Below are 21,753 nucleotides of genomic sequence, written 5' to 3' on the forward strand. Positions count from 1 at the left end.
TAGTTGGAAGTCTTGTGGATTTAGGTACTTTTCTGCAATTACTCATTGGTACATGCAGGAGAGTTCCTTTTGTTTAAGACATTAACTTGACACCTTGGTGACCAGGTGCCACTTAGAGTAGGTAGTAATAGGCTCCATGGTCAGTTTATGGATGTTTCATATGTTAATATGTATTTGATCTTTCCTGCAGATCAAAACCCTGAAATAAAATTGAAATTGAAAAGTTGTGATGAGTATGCACTTGTTGGCAAGACTAGTGGAAATCTAAAACCCATGGCATTCTGGCGTGTGAACTGCCATTATCCAGGTAAAAAAGTAGATAATTATTAATGATTTAATATTATTATTCTTACATGCCCTCTTGGAAAGTTATTGGATGAGCATTTCACATGTAACTGGAAAAGAAGAAGTAAGTATCAGAAACTCACAAAGAGCTTTAGCATGAATGTAGGGAAATTTCCCACCCCCACCCCTACTTTGCTACATGTATGAAATAAGCCAATAGCCACATACATAATTCAAGGTTTAGTTGGCCTCCCTAGCCTAGAGAAAATGTTCAGTCATTTGAATTAGAAATCTTCCTTGTATGATGATTGTGGTTGCCACATAATAGGACTAGCATTCAGTTCAATAAACATCACGTAGTTCTTGATGATGTTTAATCTCTTTCAATATAAAGGCCACACATCAGTGACTGCAACTAATTCACATGTAACGGAATGGTGGTCCTCAGTAAACATGCACACAAGATAGGATCTGGAGTGGTGGTTCTTAAGCTTTGCTTCTCCAGATATTTTAAACCAGTTCAGATATCTCCAGATATTTTAAATCCTCAGCCAGCAATGCTAACGGTTAGGGATTCTGAGAGTTGAAATCCAAAATGTCTCGAGGGACAGAGTCTGAAAACTATTGATGCAGAGTTTCTGAATGCATACAAATACACTGGGGGGCACAGGCCTATCTGTGCTCAAGGACTGTCACCAGCTTTTGCTCCTCATAAGTGGAATGCATGCAAAATGTCCTATGTGGACTGTGACTAAAGAGAGTCTGGTACAGTTCCATCTTTGTACTATCCACTTTGTACACAAGCATTTTTCAACCTGGTGGCCTCCAAATGTCCTGTATTATAACTGCTGTCATCCTCAGTCATCATGGCTACATTGCAAAACATGGAGGGGTACCAGGAAGAAGTAAGGGTCTCATATTGTTGACTACTGGAAGATAATGTGTAAATGTAACTTGTGTACAGAAATAGCTCAGGATTTTGAGGATTTTGACTGCACTGGGAATTGGCCTTGTCTCAGTTATTATTACTGATTGTCACACTGCTGGTGTGAGTTGCTCGCTATGACCTCTCTTTTATTACACTGGCCAACCTAAACATGCTGAAGATACCAGATCCTGCGTGATTTTGGAAGCCGAACAAGCTCAGGCCCGGTTAATACTTGGATGGGGACAGCCAGAGAATACCAGGTGCTGTAGGCTGTATTTCATAGGAAAGCAATGGCAAACCACCTCTGAGTATTGCTTGCCTAAGAAAGTCATATGAAATTCATGGGGTGGCCATAAGGCACATGTGCTCTCACACATATGTTCAGTTTTGGATACTAGCCACAAGAAAGTAGTTGTATTTATAGAACATAGCATGAAAAACTGTCCACCATGTAATGATGCCCCTTTTGTTCTTTAAAAATGTGTCTTCAATATTTGTGTTAGCTGCTGGCCTTGCTTTCTTCCAGACTACTATTCTGTTGGAGAAGTAGCAAGACAAGGTTTCCGTCCACCTAAAGACCCAGTTTTTTTAGTGAAGGATAAGGAAAATGGCTTTCTTCAACGTCCTACAGCATTCAGGTACTTAATTGTGTGGAAGAGACAAACCTGTGGTAAACAGTGACTTTGATTTTTGAACCTATGAATGCAGTAAAACTGGAAAGCAGACTCCATCATAATTTGGTATATGTTGGTCAGAAAACTGTTGGCACGTCTTTCTTCAAAGAGACAGCTGTATGAGTCTGTTGCAGTACAAAAAGGAAAGGTGGGGATGTGAGGAGTCTAGTCTAGTATGAGTTTTTATGGATTTCGGTCCACTTTTGCAGATACATTGATGGCATACTAAATGTTATATTCCAAAATAAATTAGTCTTACAGGTGCTGCTAGACTCTTCACTCCTCACCTTTCTTTTTTAGTTCTCTTCTGCTCTTGCAACTGTTGTTTCTTGGGGCAAATCCTCCTTCCTTTTTCATATTTGTGTGTTCATTCCACATGTAGCTCCACATTTGCGATGAGATACCATGCAAGATTTTACTTCAAAAGGCCACTGCTTTAAGAATAGAAGCATAAAATTAGAGAGTTGGACCAGAATTTGGAAACCACCTAGTCATGTTTATTAGGAACCATACATTCATTTTTAAGATGACAGGCAGGATAATAAAGGAATACATGCATGCACAAAACCACATGCAAAGTGGAGGACGCAACTGCAGCATTCCTGACAGACAGCCATCCAGTTTCTGTGTGAACACCTCAAGTAAGGACCTGTCTGCATGGCCCAAACAAAATTTTCTCTCCCGGTGAAAAGTATGGATGACACAGGACCCAATCCCCAGTTCTGGTGTGAATGTCTGGCCTGTTCAGCACCAAACCTGGGGGATATCCCTCTTAAAACAGAATAAAAAACCTCACTTTTTGCTCCAGATATTCCCGGAAGATCTTGAGCCCTCTGTTGCGATGCTAGGTGGCTGTTAACAATAAGTCCTGCTGTGCTACCTGTCACTACCACTGTGTTGGTATAATTTGTCTTTAAATAACAGAAAAAATATTTTGATTGACAGGTGACAATTGAGAGTAGACAATTGGAATGTTCAGTTGATTGAGAGTTATGATAGAAGCAGCAGTGTGGCTCATTGCTGTGTGTGTGTGGACTAGGTTTGGAACTGTGAGGAAGACTTTGAAGTTTATTATAAATCTATATCTATATCTATATCTATCTATATGCTACATTATATTGTAGTGTGTGTGTGTGTGTGTGTGTGTATATAATAACTGAAGGTCAAAGCCTCCAGGAACTTTGGATGAATCAACTGTCTGTGATTGTTTTCTTTTAAGTGTGAAAAGGAGTCAGTGCACTGCCAATACCAATAGCTGTTTTTTCGTTTTGTTTTGTTTTTATACTCTGCTGTATCCATTGTTCTGGCTGTACCTGGGTTATTTTTACCCAGACTGCACCGGGAATTGGCCTTGTCTCAGTTATAATTACTGGTTGTCACACTGCTGGTGTGAGTTGCTCGCTATGACCTTTATCACACTAGCGGGCAAATGGGATTTAAACGAGAGTTAAACTAGAGAAAACCAGGAAATGGCTGAAGTTTATCACACAACTTCCTCTACTTAGCTCTTGTTTAAATCCCATTTGCCTGCTAGTGTGATAAAGCTCTGTGAGGGTCAAGCAAGTTACTCAGCCATGTGATTGATGCTGGGTGCCTTCTGACCTCAGAGCAAGGGGCTCATGGTGTCACTGTGTGACAACAGCAGGATGTATGTCCAGACGCACCCAGCCCTAGTGATGTCACAGGTGTGCGCACCCGTCCACATGATGGGTGCCACAGTTATGCAGCTGTGGCACTGCGTACAGACGCCTCTCAGCAGAAGCGATATCATAGGGCTGCGTTGCAGCCCTTATGACGTCACAAAAAAGGAGCTGCCTAGAGTGACTCCTTTTTGAGTGCATATCTGTGCAGCAGCATGTGACTGCTGCTGCTGCACAGCTGCACAGCAAAGAGGAGCAGTGTTTCGCCGCGTATGTGTACCGGGCCTTAGTGACAGAGCATGGAAAATATTTTTAAACATGCATTAGTGTGCATGTTACTTTGTTTAAAGTAACATCCTGCTCGTCACTGGTTACTTTGTGTAACATGGTTGTAATTGTGTTACTAGTGTTTTACTTATAAGTTACTTCCATTGTTAAATCTAGGTATATAAAAATACCCCCAAATTACACCACAAACTAATGTTTATGAAGTACCATAATATTACTCATTATTCTAAAACATGGTTTTACTAGTAGTTATATTGCTTTTTGAAAGTAACAATTTTATAAAAGTGTACAGTTATTATGCAAAGAGCTATGTCTTAGAGGTATTGTTCTTAATTGTAAGCTATTGTATTTGTTGGCCCATGGCTCTGGGGTTTGGAGATCTCAAGAAAGCAGTAAGCAAGATTCAGTTTTACTTACAAAGAGGCAAATAATTATTTAAGAAAACTTACAGTGTATATAGATGTTTCTTGCAATAAAGAAGATGAGACAGGCTGACATCATACATGAAACAATCCCATTAATGAGACATGAGGTGCAATTTATACCATATTTGTTTATAGGCACACATAGTTGATTAGCAACTTTCTCAGCATAATTAGGGTACATTGGGTGCATCTACACTGTAGATATAATGCAGTTTGACACTATTTTAACTGGCATGACTCCATCCTACAGAATCCTGGGACTTTTAGTTTTGTGAGGCACCAGCATGCTTTGGTTGAGAAGGCTAAAGACCTTGGAAAACTACAAATTCCAGGAGTCACTAGCATGGCACCATAGCACTTAAAGTGGTGTCAAACTGCATTATTTCTACAATGTAGATGCACCTCTGAATAATAGCTTCTCAGCATTTTGTAAAACATGGTATTAGCTGGCATCTCTGATAGGGCAGATTTTCAAAACCTTCCTGACCACACATCTTGGAATGAAGATCATGCAGGGTCCCAAATGTCAGTTCCATGGGACTGTCAGTCTTGAAATATAAGCTCATTGAGGCTCCCAGGTGTTGATATCATGAGTAACTGATGGTCCTTTGACCATTGTCTTGGTAAACCAAGCAAACATCTGATTGGGAGAATGTGAGGGCCTATGCAGAAGCACTACAAGCTCCATGTTATAGTTTAAAGCAGCCACTGCAAGTCCTATGCTAAAACAACCATACATTTTGTCTACCAGGTTATACAGCTATTATGGCGATACCTCAGTTAGCAAAATCTTTGACAGTAAATCTTTTTACAAAGGTTTTTAAAACGCTTGCCCAAATTACAATATTTCTGCCTTTTCTGCCAAATTTTCTGTTAAAGATGTAATGCCCAGGAACACATCTGCTTTGTTAAACAAGCTAATTCTCTCCAGCCTTGTCCACAGTGAAAGAATCTTCACATTACCAGTGGTAGTTTAGCATGTCTAATAATACACATTGATGCTTTGGATTTTCAGTCGAATCTGGAGATCTCCAAATACGGAAGATGAATTTACCGTTTATGGAATGATTTGTCCACGAGGATTTAAAGCTCTGGGAAATGTAGTTGTTGAAGGCTTCAGGCAACGCCCTGATGTGCATCGTTATAGGCAAGTCCAGATCAATAGTTTTCTTCTGTTTGTTTAATTAAGAATTAAAAAAGAAACTGAATATCACTGGATGAAATGATAAGGGGTTTGGGGGCTCGGTGCCACCAGTATGGTGGTGACACCCAGCTTTATTTTTCTATGTGTAATGAGTACATTGCTATGAGTACATTGTTTTTATGGGTTGATAACTGTTTTTATGATGGGGGAGGGTTGGGCTTTTGGGGTTTTTAAATTATAATTTTTAATTGTTTGATGTTTTAACTATACTGTTTGAATCCACTTTGATTCCTTTGTGAAAAAGTGGAATACAAATAAATATTTTATTGTTGTTGTTGTTGTACATTTTATTGACAGTTCCATAAGGCACGGCATTCCATTCACCTCTAAACTGGAAAGATAATCATTTCAAGTTAGACCTCTGTTTTTGTGCGTTTGTGGTTGCCAGCTGACAAAATCATTGTCTGAACACAATTGTTGCCTGAAGTTTAAGGTGTTGTAACTCAGTTTAAAGAATAATTTAATCTGCTAGTCAATGCTGCCAATGCAGATTAGAGGGGGGCAACACAGCACTTGAAGACCCATCAAATATACTGAATATACAAATACACTTCTAATATACTGGATTTATAAATAAAAATGATTTCCAGAACAGTTTTTTCTAAACTTATAATTTATACAGGTGTGTTCACGAGAGTGTGTTAACTGAAGGAAAACTTTTCCCTGTCTGGGATGAAATTGCCATTGATGAGCCAATTGGTATTGGAGTATGGGCAGTTGGAAAATATCCTGGAACAAAAGGTAAACCAGCTGGGCCCTGAATCCAGCTTTCTTCTCTTACTAAAATGAAGACCAAGACAGTTGTGGAATAGTGGATCCTATCAATATCTCAGGTCCAAAACACACTGCAGAAATAATCTAATTTGAGACTGCTTTAACTCCCCCGAGTCAATGTTAGAGATTTCTGAGAACTGAGATTTGTGAGACATTTAGCTTTCTCTGTCAGAGCTCTCGTACCACAATAAACGACAATTCCCAGGATTCTCTAGTACCAAGCTAGGGCAGTTAAAGCGGTCTTGAGCTGGACTATTTCTGCAGTGTGATTTGGACCAAAGTTAACCTCCTAGTAAAAAGAGAATAACTACCTACTCTTTCAACAGATATAACTGTGTTGTGGTATAAGTACATCAAACCTTCAGTTTCAACTCCTCTGCTTTCTCAGCTTTCTCCATGCCTCTCCGCATCATGTCATAGCACTTCAGTTCTCTTCTTGAGTCATAAAAGTGGGTCGTTTATTCTGCTGGAAAAATCTGTTTGATAAAATGCATGCTCTTATAACTGTCTCCCTGGCAAGAGACCTGAAGCACTACCAACATCATGAGGCAATTCTCCAGTGCTGTCTCTGCTTTGTTTTCTTGTGCAATAAGGCTCCAAATCTATGAAAGCTTACTACAACTTTTTTTCATTCAGTTAGTCTCACAGGTGCTACAAGATCTCTTTCCATACCCATAAAAGAATAGTTTGTCTAATTTTCTTGACAGTAATGAGGTCAGAGTGTGTTGATACCTACTTGGCTAGTGTGAATTATTATGCTTGCTTTGACTCTTTGGATAAGAGAGAAAGGCAATAATGATGGGATTCCAAACCTTTTGCTCAATGTACATACACACATACACATCACAGCTTGTATAAAATTTTTACATCTGTTGTATCTTACGCTGAACCGACTTATGAAATGTTTGCATGCCTCTTTTGTTAGTGCTGGTTTGTGCAGAGAATCACACCAACAACAATTTATGTTGTTTTAAATTGTGAAGCTTTTGTATGTCTCCTTCCTATAATACTGACCAGGCAAACTTTGCATAAGTGGTTTGAAATGGTATGTATACTGTATATACTCGACTATAAGTCGACCTCATGTATAAGTCGAGGACAGGTTTGGGGGCCAAAATTATGGATTTTGATATGACCGTTGCATAAGTCGAGGGTAAAACTTAGGGGCATGTAACAAAGGATGATGCAAAGGAAAACGATGCTAAAGAACTTAGAAAATTCTGGCAGGCATCACTGTTTGTGTTCATCCTAAAGGCTGGATGGATGACAGAGTAGAGGGGAGCCATGCTTCTTTTTGGTGTTCTCAGGATGGACTAAGCCCTTGCCTTTTATTCAGAGAAAGGGGATGGCTTCTTCTTTATATAGAGTTAAAGTACAGTAGTTACATTGACCCGTGGATAAATCGACCCAGTTTTTTTGGGTCATTTTTTGACTAAAATTTCTAGACTTATACATGAGAATATACAGTATATTATTTATTTTATATTTATTATTTATTAGACTACTTATACCCCACCCTTCAGCCCTAAAGGCTCTCAGAGCGCCTTACAATTATTATTTTAATTAGACGGTTCCCTGACCTCAAGCTTACAGTCTAAAAAGACACAACACAAAAGGAGAAGGGAATGGTAGTGGGGAAGGGGATCAGGTCCAGCAGTTCTTCTCTCCCTCTGAGGCCTGGATCAAGGCAGATGGATTGGAGGGAGGGCTCTTCTTCTTCGTTCAGGCCAGGCCCGATGGAGCTAGCAGGCCTTTCTCTCCCTCTGATGATGGCATTGCAATCAATTACAGCAAATTGACTAGGATTTATGTTGATTTGCATTTAGTTCTTTTTATTCTTTACTGGCAAATATGTAGTATTCATTATTATCTCCCTGACTTTCTATCTTTCTGCTATACTGCCATAATGATGTAATGCTACTATAATAAAGGATGTATGTGCTTTTAAGGTATACCAGTTGGGACTTTTGTATCTGGGCATCATGAGGTACAAACTTTAAATGTCTTTATTCTGGATCCATCTAAAGTCATGATTGAGCAACATGCATTGGTTCAGCTAAGGAAAAAGTCTAATGCTGGTAAGTTGGCTAGACCAAAGAATTTACATTGTGTGTCATTTATTGATTCTTTTTGTTTAAATGAAAGTATGTGAACGTATATGAAAGTGCCTATATTCTGAGCATCTGCAAATCCTGCTGAAGGCTTTAGAATGATGAGAATTTTAAAGAGAAGATTTAGACCTGGTACAGATCACTGCGTTTCAGTGGCCTGAGGCCAACATTAAGGCTGGGGAGTGCGCAGCGTGCGGATGCTCCACTCTCTCCCAGCACCATTTTGGGCACGTGTGCATTCAGACAGCGCTGCACTGATAATGTGCCCTTCCTACCTTGCAATGATCTTTAAGAAACAAATGTCCTCTGAAGTTCCTATTTGTATCCCAAATTCATGCCAAACGTATTAATAAACTCTGTTTCATTAATAACCTGCACTTCCACAGTGACAAATCATTATATCCTGATGTAGTTTGACATTGTCACCTAGAACACCTTATAAATCCACATGCTATTGGGCAGTTTGAATAAGCCAGATCTTGTCTTCTGTTCTCCAGCACACATCAAAAACTTAAAAAGTGACAGGAATATACACCTAAATCATTCAGCAGTGATCTGTCTATGGCCCACATTTATTTGCCATTCCCAAGCAAATTCCATTCAGTAAAATTCTTTTCTAATGCCAAGCACAGACCTCTCATTTTCAACCTCAACATTTTATTCATACATTAAAAATATTTATTAATTAAAATATATTTTAATAATAATAATTAATAATTTTAATAATTTGTTTTATTTATATATCACTATTCCAAAGATCATAGCAGTGAACAGGAAGCAAGCTAATTAGCAAGTAAGCTAATTTGCCCCCAACAGTCTGGGTACTCATTTTAGCGACCTCGGAAGGATGCAAGCCTGAGTCGAGCTTGGGCCCTTTGTTGGTCTTGAACTCGCAACCTTGTGGTTTCGAGTGAATGGCTGCAGTACAGGCATTTAACCACAGCGCCACCAGGGCATAAATAACATAATTCCTTTTATGTTATTTATTTGCACTTGTGTATTTTATTTCTTTCTTTTGGTCTATGCTGGTAGGAAGAAGTTACCACCAGAAGTTTGCTTCTTAAGTGACTTCTCTAAATCGCCCCAATGTCAGTTTTCTTCCTGTAGGAGGCGCTTGTATTCCCATCCCCCTCTTTTTTAAACAGTGTTATTTCACCAATACAAAAAAAGGGGGGAAAGGGGGAGGGAAAGTGACAGGGAATCTGTAATTACAGCATTCTTCTTACAACAAGAGAAAGTGTCATGGGGAAATTTTAAAAGGCTATTCTTATCTTTCAGGCTGCATCCGCACTGCAGAAATAATCCAGTTTGAGGACCTCTGGTGCCAAAACAAACAACACTTCCCAGAATTCCATAGCATTGATCCATGGCAGTTAAATTGGTGTCAAGCTGGATTATTTCTGCAGTGCAGATGCAGCCTCAGTCTGGATCAACAGAAAGAAAAAACGGTAGCCTGAGCTTTGTTGTTGTTGTGTGCCTTCAAGTTTGCTTTGATTTATGGCACCCCTGACAGACGTTTTCTTAGTGAGATTTATTCAGAGGAAGATATGCCACTGCCTTCCTATGAGGATAAGAGACTGTGACATGTCCAAAGCCACCTGTCTCAAAATGGATTCAAACCTCAGGGTTCCAGGGCTAGTCTTCACTGACCAGAGTACTCTGGGCTGCCCCCATGATATTCTGGCTCTGAATTTCCCTTGAATTCCCTCATTACCTGTGCTTTCCCTGTAGCGATGACAGCAGCTGACCTCCCATGAGATCCCCATTCGCCATCGAATGAGGTTACAGCAAAGTGCCCATCCACCTTATTGATTCTTGGTGCCTCTTTTGACCTCAGAGCAACTTGCACCTGCAGCGTTGGTGCCAGGCAGCTCACAGGGACCATGTGGTAAGGCAGCCACCCATCATCTTTGCAGAGAGAGCAGAAAACACAGAGTAAAAGATAAAATTTTAAAATTTGGGTTAAGAGGAGGAAAGAACAAACTGGGTGCAGACATTATGGAGTTTAGGCCCTGCATTGTGTAAATGGGATGCAGTGAGCCCAGGGGAAATTCAAAGTAAATAACCCATGTAGCCCGAGTCCAACACTGAGAGCACTATACCACACTGGCCTTTCTTACAGGGAGCTATATGCTATTGAAATGAAGGCTAGCTCTCAAAGGAGTCCTAAAACCTTTGAGTCCTCTCCCTTTCCACACTGAACAATCTAGTGCTGCAATTGCACTTTATTACCAAAGATCAATACAAATCAGGTGTAACAATTCCAGGAGGGTATCTGAGAAAACCTTGCAATGAAATGGAACATCATGTATATGTTCTATCGAAAGGTGAATGAACAAAGGATGGCAATTTCAGAGAAAAGGGCAAGCATGGAAGCATTCTTGGAGGAAAATGTGGGGCAAGAGAGAAACTACAATGTTACAGTATGGGTACTGATCAAAAAGAAAACTGACAGTGATTTAAAAAAAATATCCACATAATCCCCACTTTCTTTCCAGGTTATCCTTGCCACATTGTGTGTTACATCACTAACTGGGCTCAGTATCGTCCTGCGCCAGCAAAATTTTTGCCTTCAAATACAGACCCCAAACTGTGCACACATGTTACCTATGCATTTGCGGTTATTAAGAACAATCGGATTGTAACTTTTGAATGGAACGACGAGACTCTCTATGCTGAGACCAACGCACTGAAGCAGAGGTCAGGTAGAAATGTAGGGTGGGAGGGAAAGCATTTTACATCTTGTACAATGCCTAGGAATTCTTGAAGAGTTCTGTGGAACCAAACAAAATAGATAATGGAATGACTGGATACAGATGATTCACAATCAGTCATGAAAATAGCCAGGTACTTAGGACTGTCAGATCTCAGGACCTGGATCCTCTTCTCCAATCCTTATGGCAAGGGAGAGGAATCTCAGGGTGAGAGCACTGTCTTGAAAAGCTTGTGTGTATGTGTATTATTAATTAAACTTGGTGTTTTTATTTGATAATATGCCAGTACAACTAGATTAATGCTTAATGACATCACCAGGGTCTTTCCATTGTCATATCACTCTTGTAATATCACAAGGACCTGCCCCTTGTGACATCATAAGGGCTTTTTTTAAATCTTAGGTTTTTACCCTAAAATTCTGTCTTGGAAATCCTACTGGTGATGGTTTTGGCTTGACTTTACACAAAGGTGGAAAACATGTGGCCCTCCACACATAGTTTAACTACAGCTCCCATGGCCACTAACAATTGCCTATATGCTGTCTGTGGCTGGTATCGGGGGAGCTTGAGCGCAACAACATTGGAAGAGCCAAAGGTTTTCCACTGCTGCTTCAGATGTTCATGAGAAAATAATGGCTGCTTTCACTATGCTTGCTGTTATATTGGTGAGCATCAAGTACAGACCAGCTGAAGATTCTAATAACTTGAAATATGAATATCTAGAGTTCGAGAGAGAATATACCTTTGTCTCCTACCTATCTGCATGATAAGCCCCTGATACACTTTACAGTACAGGTAATTTAAACAAGCACATAATAAATTTTAACATTAAACAAAAAAAGAGATGAAGAAGGCAGTAGTGTTACACATTATAGATCCATGGTGAGTACATTGCAATTTAAAAAAAAGAATGGCAGCAATAATATAATGAATAAGTACAAGTATTAAAGGTATTAATGTTTTATATAAGCGCTGCAATGTGCTACACATTTATTTTAAAAAATGGAAACAGGTTTCTACTGTATTAAGAAATATCAGATTTCCAGCTCAACAACGTATCTATATACCTATATCTTTGTGTGCGTGTGTGTACATCCATACAATATCAATACATATTTGTTATTATTACTTGTTTTATATATATTTAATAGTATAAGCATATTATATTGATGTTTGTATAGAGAAAGAGAGAGAGAGAGAGAATGAGAGAGAGGTTCAGAGGGAAAGGGAAGGTGAGAGAAAGGGCTCACACACACAGCCAGATTTAATGTTGTTGAGTTGTAAGTACTATGGACAGGATCCTGTAGGTGACATGGGCTGATGTAACTATGAGTGCCACTGTCACATACACTTTGAAGGAAGTTGCAGAAGGAAGCATCTTGTAGCTCCTTGTACAATGCCCCTGGCCTTGCCTCAAGTGTGAATAGAAACTGGGGGTGGCATAGCTTTCAGCAGTCACAGATTAGCCAGGAAAGCCACAGTTCTTTGTATTCACAGTTTTCAGCTTGTCTTAAGGAGTCACGGGTTGTCTCCTCTTCTCCTGCAACAGTCATGTTGCAGTTGACTCCGAAGGGGCCTTTGCAACCAACAATTAAGTACTTTGCACCCAATTGTTCCCTCGCACTGCAAAGGAGGAGAGGGCGGACTCTTACCCTTCCCAGTGGGACCACTGCAAGAAGAAAGTTATTGCAGCAGCTGTTGGAATGAGTCCATGTGACCCCAGTAACTTTTTTCAATAAGGAAAAAATATATAAACACAGTAACCTATTAAAAGGTTATCTTGTCAATTACAATACTCTGAGAACAGGTTAAATCTCTCATAGACACACAGATTTCCCCCCTTTGTGGATTTTAAAACTTCCCCTTTATCTTTGTTTTCTCAAGAATAGGATCAGTATTGCAGAGAAGCATCTCTGATTGGGAAATATTTTTTCCTCTCCCTCCCCCCGCCCCGCTTTAGTTTCTGTCTGTAGGTTTGTTTTTTCAGATTTGCATAAACCTTATATGTTAAGGGTTAGTTTTGCTGTTTTTCTTCACCCACTTCATTTTGATTTGCAAATCCTCTGTTTCAGTGTGTGTGCATGTATGCATGCATGACAGGTCTGCAAGTGCCATAAGAAAGCAACAGGAACTTGCAGAGTTCCAGCACTAGAAAAGATTTATGCTTTACCCACCCCACAAAGCAATGTTTGATGTTTTGTGGGTTTTTCGGGCTATGTGGCCATGTTGTAGAAGAGTTTGTTCCTGATGTTTCACCAGCATCTGTGACTGCATCTATAAGGCAACCTCATGTATAAGTCAAGGGCAGGTTTTGGGACCAAAGTTATGTATCTTGATATGACCCGTACATAAGTTAAGAATAAAAGCTAGGGGCATGTAACAAAAGATCCAAATAATGAAGCAAAGGAAAACAATGCCAAAGAACTTACAAAATTCCAGCCGGCATAATTGTTTCTGCTCACCCTAAAGGCTGGATGGAAGAGAGACTAGAGGGAGGTTGGAGCCTCCAGGCCAGATTACACTATTGCTTTTCACCAGGGGATGGTTCCTTTAAAAATAATAGTTGCATACTTACATTGGTCTGGTTTAAAGGGGCCAAAAGCAGTGTGGCTGTGCCGATACTAGGGCTCAGGAGCACGCTGCAACTGCATGCTCCCGAGCCATAGTATGTGTGGGCACCGCCATGGTTGTGCGGCCCTGTTCACATGGGGCATGCATCCATGCCATGTCCTGTGTGATGCCTCCAAACTGCGTGTCGCACAGGACACGTCACTGTGATGCCTCAGGGTGCAAATGGCACCTAGGCAGTGTAGTGGGAAGGAGCTCCTTTTGGCAGTAGATCGTTGCTGTGGCTGTGCAGTTGGCATGGCAATGATCTGGAGCCATCTGTACCGGGCCATTGACTTGTGGATAAGTCCATTCAGGTTTTTTGGTTCAATTTTTTAACTAAAATTTCAAGAGTTACACATAAGTATATACAGTAACTCATATTGTTTAACAGTAGCCTTAAATGTTGTTGTAACACCAACTATTATTCAGGTGTACGTGTGTGTGTTTCCCTCTGAAGTAACGGTAACTACAGACATCCTCCACAGACCTGTTTCCAGTTCTGGTCTTAACACAAAAAACATATTTTCTTTCTTTTAACAGAAATCCAGCCTTGGTGACCCTGCTTGCTGTTGGAGGATGGAACTTTGGCTCAGGGTAAAGTTTTCCATTGACTTTGGGGAAGCTTAGGGCAGTGATGATTAGGGTGCTGTGACCTGAAGAATAGTACAATTAGGGGTATAGAAGATGGTCGGAAACTGAGGACCTTTGGGCTAATTTAGGTTAGGTTATTTCATAAATTTTGGTGCCTACTTGGAAGCTTGCTCTGTGTTTATTCCCACAACTCTTGAAATAATGGCAGTGTTACAAGAGAGGAGAAAGATTTTGGAAGAAGAATTATTCTTTCTCCCACTCTTTGCCTTCCTTCTTGCATTTGCACTTATCTCTCTGCTTTCCTTACCAAGAGCTAATATATACTATATACACCATCTTGGGTCCCTGTATTGGGAGAAAGGTGGGATATAAGAAAATAAATAAATAAATAAATAAATAAGTCATAGTGCTCTTAATCCACTTTAATTGCCATGGTTCCATCCTGCAGAAGCCTGGGACTGGTAGGCTGGTGAGGTGCTGGAGTGCTATGGCTGACAATTGAAACCCATCACTCTAAAGCAGTGGCGTCCCTAGGGTTGGTGTCACCCGGTGCGGTAATTCATGGTGTCACACCCCCCCCCATACACAAACACATTGTCTTCCTCCCATACTACACCATACAGAATCCTTAGTCATGTTTTTGTACTAATTTAGTCATAAATCTTAATTCCCATATAGCACTGAATCTAATGACAATAGTTGTGACATAAACAACTGGCAAAATAAAAATGATCTTTCAATTACAATATCACATGCACAGAATAAATGTGTTTACATACACATAGCTTTGTTGGATTAAAGTGAAAATTTGGTAAAATTGGATGTTTTAAAAGATTTTTTAATAAAAAATAAAATTTGAAATTTGGAATTTTAATTTATTTAAAAAAACCTAGGACCTCTTTTTTCTCCTCCCACTGAGCCCCATTCTACTCACACCATCTCTTCAACATTTTAAAGAGATAAAGGCAAATGCCACAGCCTATTCTGCCAAAATCCAGATGTTTGAGGACTAGTGGTGTCACCCCCCTTAGGGTGTCACCTGGTGTGGTCTGCACCCCCTGCACCCCCCTAGTGACATTACTGTGTACCAGTTCCAGGATTCCACTGGATGGAACCATGGCAGTTAAACCGGAATAATAATTTTGTAGTACAGTGGGCTCTTGGTATCTATTGCAGGTTGTTTTAAAGATCCCCAGTAGATACCAAAATCGGTAGATGATTAAGTCCCATTATATACAATGGGGTAGTAAAATGGTGTCCCTTATATAAAATGGCAAAATCAAGGCTTGCTTTTTGGAATGTACGGTGGGCCCTTCACATTTGGATAGGGGTGCAGGACCCCCCATGAAAATGGAAAAACTGTAACTAAAAAAATACCCTATTTTTTAACCCGAGAGAGCACCTCTCTAGGAATCTCTAAGTGCTCCAACACAATTCTATTGTCTACATCTACCAGAAATTGACCATGGTATTGTGCTGGAGGACCTACAAATGCCTAGAGAAATTATCTCTCTAGGACTCTCTAGATTCTCCAGTGTAACCCTATTCAATTCTATAAACTTCAATTAATTCCTATGGAAAGTAAGGGCAATTAATTTATTTTGAATAAATCCATTCCACTGTCTCTCCTTATACCCTCCAAAAGAGGAAAAATATTTTGCACTGAGTTACATATAACATTTCTGCATTTCTGTAGTTCTGTGGTCCAGATCTCAATCCCTTCATCAATGCATTGGCAGAAATGCAGTGCCTTTTAAGGACGTTTTCTTGCTGTTGCTTCTCTAGTGTTCCTTCACTCCTTTAGAGACACGCATCATGATTTTGCTATTCCTACCAATGGCATTGCACTGGATTTAGATTTTGGTTTTGGACTTTTGATGTTTGTGTGTGTCAGATAGCCCACACATTTATCTTTTATAAATGTTTAATCAGCACTTTTATGCATAGCTAGACAGAGAAGTAGGAGAGAGGTGGTTTTGAAGAAACTAGTCACCACTGGGGTGAAGGAGGGCAGGGAGGTGATGTCTTCTTATTGTTACAGAGTCAGACAATCCATAATCTGTATGGCTAGCTTATCCTGGAAAGAGAAACAACCAGGTTGATCATGGCCTTGATCACATTTCAGAGGGGGTGTATTTATCTGTCTGCATAGTAATAAGTGTAGATCCGCTGTGGGCTCATCAATCTGTAAGCTTTGAGCTTCAGCACAGAATTGTTATTTAATCAAGAAATTTCATCCTGCAGGTTCAGTGAAATGCTTTCTACAGCAGCCAATCGCAAAACCTTCATTGACTCAGCAATCCTGTTTCTGCAGAAATATAAATTTGATGGGCTTGATCTGGACTTTGAATATCCAGGTTCTAGGGGTAGTCCTCCTGAGGATAAGCAGCACTTTACTTCGCTGATCAAGGTACGAGTTCAGTAGATCTCACCATCTATTGGTTATGTTCAGCAACTGGAGAAGGAATGTTTCCACTGGTGAGAAGAATTCGCTTACCAACATGTTTGCATCAGTTAAAAGCCAAATATCTCACACACCTTTTTGCTTTCCTAGGAAATGTCAGCAGCTTTTGAAGCAGAAGCCAAGAGAAGTGGACAAACAAAGCTGTTGCTTAGTGCAGCAGTTGCTGCTGGCAAAGAGACAATTGATTCAGCATATGAAGTTGAAGAATTAAACACGTAAGTTGAAAGAAAAAATAACTTTGTGAAATGAAACCCTGGTAAACATGAGGTGCAGGATGCAAGTTGTGCCAGATGAACCCACATGCTTTAGCCTACAAGAACAAGCCTTAATTTCTGTCTGATAGTCCAAAAGTGCTTCAGTGTGCAATAGCCATTCACAGGATATTATGTGGGATCAAGACATTGATATTCATTTGTAACTTCCTATATCATCCTGCTGTTGCTTCTTTCTTTTTTCTTACCACATATACATAAAGGTTGAGTATTCCTTTTCCAGAATTCTGAAACCTGAAATATTTCAAAATCCAAAATTATCAACATGGCTGTCTGGGATAGTGACACCATTGCTTTCTGATGGTTCAGTGTACACAAACTTTGTTTTATGCTCAAAATTATTAAAAATATTATTTATAAAATTACCTTCAGGGTATGTGTATAAGATGTATACAAAGCATAAATGAATTTCATGTTTAGATTTGGGTCCCATCTCCAAGATATCTCATTATGTATATGCAAATATTCCCAATTATGAAACATTTTGAAATCCAAAACGCTTCTGGTCCCAAGCATTTCAGATAAGGGAGACTCAGCTTGTACCAATTAAGAAGGGAAAGGTAATATAGCTGCACAATGCCTTTTAATTGGTAATATAAAGGTTGCACTGTCTGCCAATTCCCTTAAGATAAATGCCTATTTGAATGACATCTTTCTTAATGAGTTGCTTGAGCTGCTCTAATTCTAAGTTCCATTTTATTACAGATATCTAGATTTCATAGGTGTAATGACCTATGATTTCCATGGTGGTTCTTTTGAAAAAATCACTGGACACAACAGCCCTCTGCATGCTGGTGATCATCCTCAGGAAAATGAATATTTCAATTGTGTAAGAACAGGGAATCCTGTATATTTTCTTTTTCATGTGATGGGTAGTAAAGGTGAGCTGTAATTGTAAGTCCGTTTCTTGTTCTTCCTTCAGGAAAGCGGCATGAATTATTGGGTAGAAAAGGGTGCTACTCCTGCAAAACTTCTCATGGGATTCCCCACCTATGGACGCACCTTTAGACTTAGCACCGATGACACATCTCTGGGTGCTCCTGCCTCTGGCCCTGCCTCTGCAGGGCCGTATACACGTGAGGAAGGCTTCTGGTCTTATTATGAGGTAAAGAACCCAATCAACTTGAGTAATTCTCTGCTTCTCAGACTTTCTGGGCCTACCACTGCCATCCTATGTTTTTCAGAATTTTCAATGAAGTACTTCTTCACAAGGAGCATAATTAAGCAGTGGAATTTGCTACTGCAAGATACAGCAGGTTTTGAACAATTTGAACAATTTTAAAAGGGGATTAGATACATTTATGGATGATAAAGCTGTTGGTGGTTGCTAGTCATATTTATTTATATAGAGCATTTATATTTCACCCTCCAGCCAAAAAAGATCCCACAGCAGTTTACAAAATGTTAATTTGGCTATTCTCTGCCCTGTTTACAACCTAGAAGAAAAGGGGATGGCAGTGGAGGGAGGGATTAAATGCAGCAAATGCTGGCTGCTGTTCTCTCCCTCCAGAGGCGATAGCAGTGGCAGTTGATATAGAGGGAAGAGCTTTCATCAGTTGGTGAAATCAAGGCACAGCGATGCTGTATATATTGGCTGTTTATTGTACATCTTGGCTGTATACTGTCTCCAGCATCAGGGCCACTGTGCCTCAGATTATCAGTTTCCAGGGGAGCAGAAGTGGGAAGGTGCTGTTGCACTCATATTTTAGCTTGTGGGCATCCCATAGGCATGTGGTTTGTCTTTGTGGAACAGAATGCTGGACTAGGCCTTTGGTCTGATTCAACAAGGATGTTGTTCAGCTAGGTTTTTCCCAGAGACAGGAATAAAACCTGTCTTTTCCAGTGGTATGGTGGTAATGTATAACCTGCATGTGCTCATCATGACTCTCTCTGTAGTTGCAGCTCCAAGGAAGGTCCAAAAATGGAGGCAGGTGCATGGATCCATACTAACAAAATAGCTGGAGAGATTTCTTCCCTCCCCAGGATTAGATCTTTCACAGAGCCAGTACTTTTTGCCCATTCAGAACCAAGCCAACTGAAAATACTTTGTACTACAAAATGCTGGAGGTGTCATTATTCAGTTATCTGCTAGCAGTATGCAGAGTCCAGGGAAACAGTTGGCCATATATCTGGAAATGAAACCTCATTTTAACTCCTCAGAATTAATCCTTTTATGGGTTGCGCTGCTGAAATATCATGTACATCTCTGATAGCATTAGAACCAAATATTACAATGAATCCATCAGATCACAAACAGGCTTTCCCAATTTATTAACAGTTACAACATGGTATATTTGTTTTCAAGGTCTGTGACTTTATAAAAAAGGGTGCCACTGTTGGCTGGATTGAAGATCAGAAAGTTCCCTATGCCTACAAAGATTCTGAGTGGGTTGGCTATGATGACAGAAGAAGTTTTAGATACAAAGTAAGGCCTTTTTTGCTTGCTTCTTGGTTCATTATTCATCTCTTTATGCCACTTGCTTATGTACTGACCTCAATTGGTTTTGTTGGTAGGCTCAGTTTGTGAAAGACAACAGGTTTGGTGGCGCCATTCTATGGGCGGTTGACCTGGATGACTTCAAAGGCTCTTTCTGTGATGATGGAGCTTACCCTCTGATGAAGGAGCTCAAGAAATCTCTTTCAGGCAATGGTGAGATGATGCCAAAGAACTATGGAGTGAGAATGTTGTTATTAAAAAGTGTGTGTGTGTGTGTGTGTGTGTGTGTAAAATCAGTTGGCTATATTCCACATTTGAAATTGTCCCACATTTTTTTTTGAACTTGTGTTTAATCATGGGGATATTATGCATTAGCAATTCTGGTTGACATCCACTTTCATGAAGTGACTTCAATATTATAGGATTCATATGAGTCTTAAATTATCATCATCTTTAATTTTTAAAAGTTTCATCAAATCCTACACAATTGGCCACTTTTTCCTTTGTCCGTTTTTTTACTTCTTGATGTGTGTCTAAGTGTCAAAGTAGCTTCTAAATGGGCATTCAAGGAATTAAGGGTATGCTCCTTTTGCAAATGTTTAAAAGGAACTTCTAGAATGTGATCTCCTTCTGACTATATTATACATATTTTTAATGGAAAATACTTGATATGGGGAACATAGCTTCCAGTTGAGTGGGAAGCATTGAGAAAAGCCCAAAAGTTCCTGTAATTAGCAAAATTTTGTTTGTCTTTTTAAAAAGAAACAATTAGTACCACAATAAGAAATGCTACCTTTCCTGACACAGTTGAGTGCAGTGCAGTTGAGTTCCCAATGTTACTTTCTCTTGTCAATGCATATTGCAGAAAGAGTACATTTTTTTATAGTCACAGGCTGTAGGGGCTGCTAAGAAGTGGTTGGAATAATACGGCTGGTTTTAATACAACAATTCAAGACTTCAGTGATGCAATTTTCTAATATCTTTTTCAGTATGTGGTGGCTCTGGAATTGTGCCAACATCAGGACCTTGGCCCACTGAAACTCCAGGATCCATCAGCACTCCTGAAACTATCACTGTTTTACCTGACAACTTTTGTAACGATAAACCTGATGGTAACTATGTTTATCCCCCAGATCCACACAAATACTACTCTTGCTCTAATGGAATCACATATATAATAGATTGTCCCGCTGGTCTGGTCTATGATGAAGAGACAGACAGGTGTGATTATCCAACTGCAGATTAATTTTTGAAAACAAACCTTTACCCACAACATACAAGTACAGTAAATACAATACTTGCTCTAATGTGAACTCAAAACATGTCCAGCAGGCAATGTTTTTATTATCACTAAAGGCAAATGTGATTATCCACTAAATGCTAAATTTCTGGATTACATAACCTGATTTCAGTTATGCTTATACATGAAATCCACATAAATATTATGTTTGCTCTGAAGGATTCACAGCCATATACCTGAATTGTCCATGATATTGTAGCTATGATTGCTTCCAAGCATGAACCAGACATGAACCCTTTTTTCACATAGTTTTCTGGATTTGCTGGCTTGTGGAACTGAAAAGTCTCTTCTATTATACTTTAGTGCAAAGAAACACACTGCAAACTGTTCATAGTAGCAGGCAGATAATAATGGGATACCCTTCAACTTCTGTATACTCATCCTACCCATCTCAACCTCTCTGTCTTCCCTGAAAATATGGAGGATTGAGGGCATAGGACACACTTGTGTTGCAACCCTTGTAACAAACAAGTCTGTTTATAAAAACAGACACTCTTCTGGTAGGAATAAAACAAATTGGAAAAAACTGAAAAGTTCAAAATGTAGAATTTCACTACTTTGAACTTTGCTCTCTTCTCACAACCTATGTACAGCTGTACCTTTGGATTTATGGGGGATCCATTCTGGACTCCGCCATGAACCAGAAAAAACACAAATATTGGAGCCCCGTTGTTTTTAATTTTGTCCCTCCTGGCTTCCTGTCTGTGGAAATTCAAAACCGCAAATGGGAAGTCAGTGAATCCAGAGGGATGACTGTAGTTGTCTTGCTGTTGTGCCTTGAGACTATTCCTTCTCTTTTTCTTTGAAATTGGGTTTGACATGGCATGGAAAACCAGGCACCTCTTCCAAAGCCTTTTCTGTTTTCAGAAAGAGAGCACTAACAGTGTCTAACATAAAATATATAATATGTATTGTTTTATTTCAGTAACTGTTGACAGTCAGATACATCTGCCTGCTGGAATTCTGTTAGAAAAATCTTTAATGACAAAATAAGGCAGGGAATTTTCAGATAAGATTGCCTATCTCTGTACACATG

At 39.6% G+C, this 21,753-nt stretch overlaps 1 protein-coding gene across 1 annotated transcript; it reads left to right on the forward strand.

Moving 5' to 3' along the window:
• The first annotated feature begins 196 nt into the window (after window positions 1–196).
• On the forward strand, window positions 197–21,753 carry LOC149315835 (acidic mammalian chitinase-like). Its single transcript, XM_089518551.1, has 14 exons — window positions 197–307; window positions 1,740–1,851; window positions 5,256–5,387; window positions 6,067–6,185; window positions 8,168–8,296; window positions 10,828–11,029; window positions 14,194–14,247; window positions 16,489–16,654; window positions 16,799–16,923; window positions 17,686–17,809; window positions 17,903–18,085; window positions 19,286–19,405; window positions 19,495–19,630; window positions 20,407–21,753. Exons 1-14 carry the CDS (start codon window positions 274–276, stop codon window positions 20,661–20,663), a joined length of 1,893 nt encoding a protein of 630 aa, XP_089374677.1. The 5' UTR covers window positions 197–273; the 3' UTR covers window positions 20,664–21,753.

The sequence above is a fragment of the Sceloporus occidentalis genome, unplaced genomic scaffold (assembly GCF_023333645.1).
Source record: "Sceloporus occidentalis isolate IW3139 unplaced genomic scaffold, rSceOcc1.0.p SCAF_3, whole genome shotgun sequence".
Classification (NCBI taxonomy): Eukaryota; Metazoa; Chordata; class Lepidosauria; order Squamata; family Phrynosomatidae; genus Sceloporus; species Sceloporus occidentalis.